Consider the following 9,451-nt stretch of genomic DNA (forward strand, 5'->3'; position numbering starts at 1 on the left):
CAGTCTAACATTTTGCTCTGAGAATATTTTTTAATCATATAGAAAATACACAGAATTTTGTCAATACATACAATACTATATATATATATATATATATATATATATAGAGAGAGAGAGAGAGAGAGAGAGAGAGAGAGATACAGCCTCGTATTAATAAGAAAGTAAAGTGAAAGTTATAACACAAACAATCTAGTGTGTACAGCTGAGTGAACAGGTATACGTGAGTGAATGAGTGATCCCGAAGTAGATCTCAAAGAGGAAACACTACATTGGCGTACAGTCTTATACTAATTATATAAATATACAAAAACAAGAAGAGGTTAATGGAATTTTCTGTATAAAATATAAATATTGATTTATTTCATATGGTTTGTATCAAAAATTACATCATGGATGGATCATCAGATGATGCTCACATGTTTTTTGTTGCCACAGTGATGACCATATTAATAAAGATTGTGTATCTATGACTCCATGAAATGGCAGAATCAAATTTGAAAACATAGTCCAGCTCATTATACACCAACAAGCCAAAACAGTATGACCACACATTGATGAGGAGATGACCATATGTCCTCCAACAATGTAAGGGTACTTGGACCTTGTTTGACTTTAGTTGCAACAAAATATTACATCATTTAGGCAGGATTGGGCTTCATAGTCAGGTCTGTGGAAGTTCATGGTTACAATATACACTAACATCAGGATTGGATGACACCTCTTGCAGAGTCCATGCTTTGGCAGGGCAGAGCTGGTTTAATTGCATATGAAGGACCAAAAGTGTATTCAACAGAGGTGCTCATTACGTTTTGGCTTATTGGTGACTTTATATGAGTACATCCAACCATCACTGGTCCAGATCGTTGCCATCATGGCTGCAAGGTTGATAGTGGAACTGGCAAAACTCCCTGATCCGAACACAAGCCTCCATCATCATCTCCTCTGGCACCGTCACCACAATACGGAAATAGTTAGGATACTCAAATGCCTGGAAGAAAACAATTTTCTTTTAGCAGTAAACGTGATGGCTTACATTTTCAAAGTGTAGAAAAGGGACAAAAGGATGCATGATAACAAAAAAGGGATGGTATCTTACGGATGCAGGCAGACAGAAGACTGACTGCTCAGTTACCAAATGTTCAGTGAAGTCCACATCATTCTTAAAATCTGGAAAGTGATCCATGTCAATCCCCACCTGGAAAAAATATGCACACAGACGGAATTTATTCATATCAAAAGTTTGTAAAAGAATATTTACAAGTTGCTATGCTCTCATAGATTTATATTGCAACACCTAAATTCAATTTGGCTGTTTGCCACCATCAATCAGTCAAGTTTCAATTTACATCCACATCTTTCCAGATCTATGTCATGTGCTGTGTGCAGTAAGGACTGTAAAAGAATTTAATAATAGGTATGATTTTTACTATAATTAGTGAATATTTCTCCTACACACTCATTTTTTACCTAATCTTATAAATCATTGTTTTGCTAAGGGGTCAACTATAAGCCAATGCAGTGGGTTGGTTTTCTTACCCAGTTTTTTGGGGTTTTCATTGTTTTGTGTCCTACATAATGTAATTTACTTTAAACACTGACCATGAGGTACATGGCTCCTGAGGGCATGATGGGACGCAGGCCAGGGATGGTTGACAGCTCATTGAAACATATCTCTGAGTTGGACTGAGAAAGAAAAAAATAAACATAATACACATTACTGGGTTGAGCAGGGTCTAAAGAGAACTGAGAAAGTAATGTCTTTGTTGTCGCTGCTGTTGGAATCTTTGAGGTATGCCATTTTTTGTCAGAAATTGTGAAAAAATAATCATTGGTCCCTTTGTTCAAGCAGACTTCAAGCATTTGTAGCTTCAAATGTATTTAAATTTAAATAAGCATTTAAGCATTCACAGCAGAATGGTGTAGATGCTGTTGAACACAAATAACACTACACAGGAGAAAGCCAGTTTCCTGACTCTTGTCTCGAAGGCAGCCTTTGTAATTAGATCACAGTTCCAGAGAAACTTAGAGATTGCAAGCATAGTATTAAGAAAGTTATGGCTCAATCTAATTCTTGCCTCATTCACCTTTAGGAAGCTAATGGTGCTTTTATAAAAGCTTTGATTTGTGTTGTTGAGGATGCCCTCCAGTGCTCCCTGGACAATGGTGCATGCTCCAAGAATGCGTTGGCTCAGTTTCACCAGCCCCTGCCGAATCTGCAGACCAGACCAAGACATTCTAAGTGTGTCAGTTTGCTAAATATGAGAGTATTGCACAGCTGTATTTTTGCAGAAACCCAAAAACATGTACCTCAGATCCAAATATGTCATTCCTATCATGAATGAGGATCCATCCCATTCTCCAACCAGGGACCAGCCAGCGTTTCGCCAAGCCACCACAGGAAAGGATGGGAACGTTTTTGCTGAGAGATGCCATGGAAGGACTACTGCAACCTGGGAAAACCTGAATACACAAGCAGGAACAAAGGAAAATACAGTCAAATGGTAAACTCATGGCTATAGGTCACCATCATTTTGAGTGATATGGGGATTTAAAAACTCATCTACCAGTGAGGCATATTTTCAAGATGGAAAGTTAGGCACACAAATTGGCTGGTTCTGGTTATACTGAGAACACAACAAATAAAACTAATTTTTCAGAGCACATAGAAAGAGAGATAAGAGAATGAGTGTGGATATTTTGATGGGGCAGTAACTACAGTTATCTATACTCCGCCAGCAGTATGCTGGCTATACAATATTATTCACAGTGAGCAGGGAGCTGCTTCACATCCAATTGTTAAGGCTACCGCAAGTGACCGTAACAGAATTTTTGAAATAGTTCTTAAATTTAAAAGAACTGACTGCGTGAGCTCATCCAACATACAGTCCGTCATCCCCCCTTCTCTGAAATCAAATATGAGCTGAGTAGGTCAAGGGTGGGGGTGGCTGCTATATTTCAGTCAAACTTACTAATCAACCCCAGACCAAAATCTGCCTGCAGGTCTTTCGAAAGCCTCACTTTTAGTCTTTCCCACTCAAACTGGAAAGGTGAAACACCAGTTCTGTTTCTGTTTTGACTGACCATTACCTCATTACATTTGAGTTAGCTTTAATTGACTGCACAGCATCGAGGAATAAATTTGGCTATAGAAGATTTTTGTCTGAAGATGCTGTGGCTAAATTCAGAACATTCAGCCATCATTTGCAGCAATGCCATATCTAAATTCAAATGAGAATTTCTCCCATACACAGGTTGATGACCTTGTGATTAGCATTATGGTCACACTTCATTCAAATCTTGATGATGCCGCCGGCTCCCTGGTATAATTCTCACATTCATGCTTTAAAGCAGACGTAAAAGAAATTAGAAAGAAACTGGTGTTCCAGCAACTAGGAAGAGTCTCACTGAGTCTGGAAAGAAAGCTTAAAAACGTATAAAAGAGCTCTCTGCAGTGCTAGAAGCTCATATTACTCAGCACTAAAAGACGAAAACAAGAACAACCCCAGGTTTCTCTTCGGCACTGTAGCCAGGCTGACAGAAAGTCATAGCTCAGTTGAACCAGTGATCCCCTCACCTCTCAGCAGTGATGACATTTCATAGACATTTTTATAGATTAATTCATTCTTCATTCTAGATCTGATTAATTTGACATTATCTTTGGGTTATGTAGCTCAGACTCTTAAGATCACAGTCATCAAACCCCAATTAAAAAAAAAAAAAAAAAAAATCATGATCCAGATGTTTTGGCTGTCTCTCTGTCTCTCCCAGTCCCCGCTCCCAGAGCCTGGTTCTGCCCGAGGTTTCTGCCTCTTAAAGGAAGTTTTTCCTTGCCACTGTCGCCAAGTGCTTGCTCATGGGGGGATCAATTGGGTTTCTTTAGATCATTTTATTAAGAGTTTAGTCTAGACTTGCTCTATACATAAAGTGCCTTGATGTAACTTTATCATGATTTGGCGCTGTACAAATAAATCTGATTTTATTTAATTTTTGATTTGATTTTCTTAAAAGAAAGGTCCCCACTACCCCAGCTCTCCAGCCTACAGTGGGCCCTCATTCCATCCCTCTTCGTTTCTTGCTGCCGTTCCAAAACCTCACATCTGCTTTGATTGTAAACACATGCAGTCAAAAAGTGCAGAGTCATTCTGGTATGCAAGGTTTCAGTGGGAGGTGGTCAACATGGTTACGCTGTGAGTATCTGGTTGCAGCAGCAGCTGTTAGTGTCTGAACAGTAGTAGCAAATATTCAAGTTTAATTTGCTTTTGTGTAACTAATGGAAAGCTGCTTTTTGTGCCTTGGAGACAAATGTGTGACTGTACTTGATTCTCCCTCTCACTCAGCAATTAATTACTCTTGGTGGCTCCCAAGTCATGGCACCTTGGACACTTGGACACTAAGACAGTGAGATGTTGCTACTTCAATTGCTTACAATGTACATATAACAGTTTTTGCACTTGATTTGTGAATTACAGTTTTGAAGCCATCATTTTGAGGAGAAGGCAGAGTTGAGCAGGAGAGAAGGTGGATGTGACCTGCTTTGTCCTCTATCATGACTGTCAAGTAGATCGCCATGTTAGATACAGACTGTCAATTACACAGTCAGTCGCACACACAGTATCACATAGTTGGTTAGCCCTAATCCATCCCTTGCTTTGTAGACTACTTTCCTCAAAACTGAAAAATTGAACATCCAACCTGAGATGGAGACCATACAATATAGACTTCAATGCAGTCTGAGTTCTTTTTACAACTAGTGGACCTGATTATTATTAGAAAGAATGTTTAAGGCACTTAAACTGATACACTGATACTGCAACATAGATGCTACACCACCATGAAGCACCATCTCAGAGCAGAGCCTAATTAGTAGAAAACTAATGGACAAGACACCTCTTATTTCCTCTTTTTTAATAGGCAGGTAAACATTTATCCTGTCTGTCTCTGTATACAACAGTGATGTATATCTGTGTATGTTTGCACAACCTTAAAGTAAAGTTTGACCAGCACAAACATTTCAAGGCTGACATCGATCCATAACTTTGGACTATTTTGCCATCTTTACTTTGGTCAGGCTTAGATAAGATGAAAGTTATTTTATTAAATGTGTTCAAAGCAGCACTCTGATAAGAGGATAAAATAATCATTTTAAAAAATGGCAATTGCAATATTGGAGAACAAAATCCATTTGGCAAATGCACATAAAAGAAAAAGGGTTAAGGGTCAAGGTTTTTTAGTAAGAGCAGGTAGGGAAGGAGTCAAGTAGGGAAGGATAAAGTGACTGAGATTGTGGTACCTCACAATTTCTTTCTCTAAAATTAAAATATATAATTTGCTGCATTGAACGACGACCAAGAAACTATATTTAATGCAAACGTATCATTTCATGAAATATCATAGAAATATCTCAAAATGTGGGGATGTGAAGCCCTATAATAAGAATTTACAATAAAAATACTGTGGGCAAAGCAGCACCTTTGAATTTGCATTTGAAATTGACTTGCGTAATCATTTCACTTATAATTGAATCATCATTATATTAGAACTAGATATCTTTATTTATTGCCCCCCCTAGGCCACGTTCACAGCACAAAGCTGCTTATCTCCCCACTGTTCATGTCAGGTTGTCCCTTTTGCCATCCACAGTCAGGGCAAATAACAACCTCTTGCTGAGAACCTGTACTGAATAGTGACTTGTGGTGGTGGGTAGCTGGACTCACCATATCACTGTAGATTTCATCAGCCAGAATTGGAACACAGTGTCTGGAAGCCACTGAGAAAACAAGTACCAACAGATTTGAGTGCTTTGCTAAAATGGGGCATGTGTTTGCTTCAGTGTTCAGTTATGACTTTGAGTATGATAGCTATTAAAATGAACTGAAAAATGAATTGCAGAAGCCTCTGAAGGAGAGTGAAATGTCTTGTACATCTAAAAGATCTGCATTCAACTCAAGCAATGACTACCATAGTCAGCAATTAAATCGACTGCTAACCTTTGAGGATCTTCTGTAGGTGTTCCTTGCTGAAAACAGAGCCACAGGGGTTAGATGGATTGGTAATAATCAGACAGGATGTCCTCTCATCAATCAGGCTCTCCACATGCTGCAGGTCAATCTCCCATGACTTCTCTGGCTGCAAATCAAAGCTTTACATCAGGATTGTTACAGACATTTTGTTCTGTATGGTATTACACCCTGATGATGTTCAGAGATAGCAACAGTTGCAAAATGGGACAAAAACCTGTTGGAGTGATGGTAAAATAAAATACTGCTGTTAACTGTAAAACAGCCCATTCACCACTGATCGAGCAAATTTTGAATCAAATGTCTTCATTTAAAGCATCATAGCTAAATATTAACTAGTAAATTCACAGTTTTTTTCAGTGGCCAATTGCATTTACAACAAAAAATAAATAAACAATACCCAGGGCATATTGTGTGGTAGATTATATTTTCCGGAATCAAATAATGAAAAAAAAAAAAAAAATTAAATCATGTTTCTTACATTAATTTCTAAATCTTCCCAGGGCCAAGGAGGGCTCTTCAAATAAAGTCTGTGGCCAAGGAAATAGGCTTTATGTAGTGTGGGCAATACACTTGACAAGAGAAAGCCACCAACAGTGTCTGTAAAGTTTTTGCTGTGTGTTACACACTGTTCCAGGATGTTTATTAAAGTGAAACATGTTAACATGTCAGTAACTGTTTTGACCAAGTTAAATTGAATCATAAGGCTGGAGCGGGAGCAGGGCTCGTACCCAATTTACTCACCAGCAGGTTGTAGAGTTTCACCTTAATACCCATGGGGACAGCCAAAGTCTTGTATAAGGAGAAGCCTGGGCATGGGACAAGGATGTTGTCCCCCGGGTTACATAGAACACTGATAGCCAGGTCAATGGCTTGGCTGCAGCCACTGGTCAAGATCACATCCTGGAAAGGGTATTTAATTTTCAGAGCAAAATCATCTAACCATCCAAACATATTTCATTTGTGCTAATGATAGCATCATACAGTTCCCAACTTGAGTCTCTGCCTTGAATAAAGTCCCCTGAACAGTTAATTAACTCTCAAGACATGGGCATTGAGCAATGGTATTGTTTTCAGGTCAGGTCAGTCAGGTCAAGTTGTTTCTCCACTCATGATATGGCTGCAGTGTATTTAAAATAGATGCTGTGGATCAGATTTTGAGGTAGGACCGCAGAGCAGTTGGAAGAAGAGAACATGGGGAAAAAAGTGTACCAGCAAAGATATGATATTTACAAAGAGTGAGTACCTCTGCCTCTAGTGGAGCCTCTGGGCAGCTGTAAAAGTTTGCCACTGTCTGTCGACTTTTCAGGTAACCTGCCAGACAACACAGAGAAATTTTTACAGTTGAGGAATTAGGACTACAATAATGGGATGCACAGAGAGTGAAAAACTACAGGAAATATTTACCACAATATTTATTATTTACTAAGGAGCAGAATATCATTAACTGTTGAGGTTGTTACCCCAAAAAAGCAGCAACTTGTACTTCAACAAACTACTATTATTAATTAACTCATATCTCACCTTTACAAATCTGTACTTCAACACTTAGGACTAACATGAAATAACCTTTTGCATTGTGTGTTACTAAGTTGGTGTGACTCACCAACAGAAGGAGCATAGCCATTGTATTTTTGTGAGTCTATAGCATCCTTCATGGCCTGAAGCACTGCATCATCTGTAGGCAAGTTTCCAAACACGGTGGGATCCCCTGTGTTAGTAAGAAATCCGAAATGACAATAAGTAATTAAAAAAAAAAAAAAAACAGGAGAAGAACAAAAGCTATAAAAATGGTAAGGAACTGTATGTGTCTATAAGATAAAAAAAAAATAAGATAAAAATATTAGTAGTAGGGCACTGTAAAACAATAAACAATTATTTAATACATTCTAAAAAGTATTGTGTTTATCTCAAGAGCATTCATCTGCTCATTGTCTTATCAAACATGTGCATTGCGTGTAAGTGAAATCTTCACGTTCTAGAGAAACCCTCTCACCTATGGAAAGTGCGATCATGGGTTTATTCGGATTTGGGGTAAGCTTCATGCCATCCACAATGGCCCTGATGGGATTCAGTGTGTTCTTGGCTAGCTCTGAGGGCTTCACCTCCCACCTCTGCCTGCGGCTCTTGGCTTTGGCTGGATACAAACTGCCGTTCACACTTACATGGTGGATGCCATTCCCATTTACTCCCTTCCCATTGACTCCAGTCCCACTCAGGGTTTTGGCATTGAGTGGGGTTTTGCTGTGGACTCCATTCCCATTCATCTGAACCAAATAAGATTTGTTATCCATCCTGGAACTGACAAGGATGGCGGCAGTGAGTGTAAGAACAGAAGTTTTCCAGTGATGGAAAATACATTTAATCCAGAAATGCCTAATCTTCAAAAAGGCTACTTGTACTTCCCTTGACTATACCATCAGCTGCTTCGCACCTTATTATTGACAATTACAATCATCATGTTACATATAATACATAGTTGCAGCTGAAGTTATGCAATATGTGCAACATAAAATATTAAAAAAACAATTCCTCTCAATGAATTACATCTGTACTTCTTACACACGAAATTCATTAGTGCTAAATATAATCAAAGAACAGGAAATAAATCATAAGTATAATATAGCACACTCCAAGAGTGAACACTCTGGATTTTATTCTTTTATTTTAGTCTTTTATTCAGAGATATTCTACTTTTACTGAGTCAAAGTATTGTTTAAAATGTGTTAAATGCTTTGGCATAGCAGCAAAAACTGCAACAATTTTTTTGTCTTTATATTCAGGGAACAAAATTAATAATCATGCTCAAAATGAATTAAAATCTCACTAACAGCAAAAGTTACACAGTCACTAATTATATTCTTGTACTATCACCATATTGCACTGAGAAATTATTAAGTGATGAAAAGTTTGTTTCTGAATTCTAACCCTATCTATATTTTTCTGCTGTTTCTTTGTTTTTATAAAACACATGATAAGTTCTTTGATATACACTAGCAAACAAAAGTTCAGACACGCGTTCTCATTCATTTGAATGAGAAAGTGTGCCTAAAATAAGCAGAGAGTGAACTGTTGATCTGTATCACAGGTGTCAAAATTTCTATTTTATTAATCCATTATGGTGCAAAAAATTAACAGTGGAAATCCTCTTACTAATACAATTGCAATAGCCCACACTGTATTGAAGTAATTGATGCTCATCAACAGGCTGCACTGGTGCAGTAAAAAAACTTATAATAAAAAATAAGTTACATTTTTAAATAAATATCTGCTATCTTGCCCAGTCGTTAATTCCAATAGTTTGTTTATTTTTTTCATGTCAGACAAAGATTATTTGAAATTATTCTCTTACCTCGTGGAATATTCAGCACTGTCCAAAAAAGTCTTGGCAAAATTATTTACATAAAATGAACTGTGCAGGATGCATTACCAGG

At 37.8% G+C, this 9,451-nt stretch overlaps 1 protein-coding gene across 1 annotated transcript; it reads right to left on the reverse strand.

The window, feature by feature from the left end:
• Positions 1-126: 126 nt before the first annotated feature.
• Positions 127-8,317, reverse strand: tat (tyrosine aminotransferase). The gene is made up of 11 exons (XM_029521982.1): positions 8,014-8,317; positions 7,624-7,728; positions 7,264-7,331; positions 6,762-6,920; positions 5,988-6,126; positions 5,715-5,767; positions 2,308-2,460; positions 2,085-2,213; positions 1,600-1,683; positions 1,097-1,195; positions 127-988 (listed from the first exon to the last, which is right to left on the reverse strand). Exons 1-11 carry the CDS (start codon positions 8,309-8,311, stop codon positions 848-850), a joined length of 1,428 nt encoding a protein of 475 aa, XP_029377842.1. The 5' UTR covers positions 8,312-8,317; the 3' UTR covers positions 127-847.
• Positions 8,318-9,451: the final 1,134 nt, after the last annotated feature.

Source organism: Echeneis naucrates, chromosome 16, assembly GCF_900963305.1.
Source record: "Echeneis naucrates chromosome 16, fEcheNa1.1, whole genome shotgun sequence".
NCBI lineage: Eukaryota > Metazoa > Chordata > Actinopteri > Carangiformes > Echeneidae > Echeneis > Echeneis naucrates.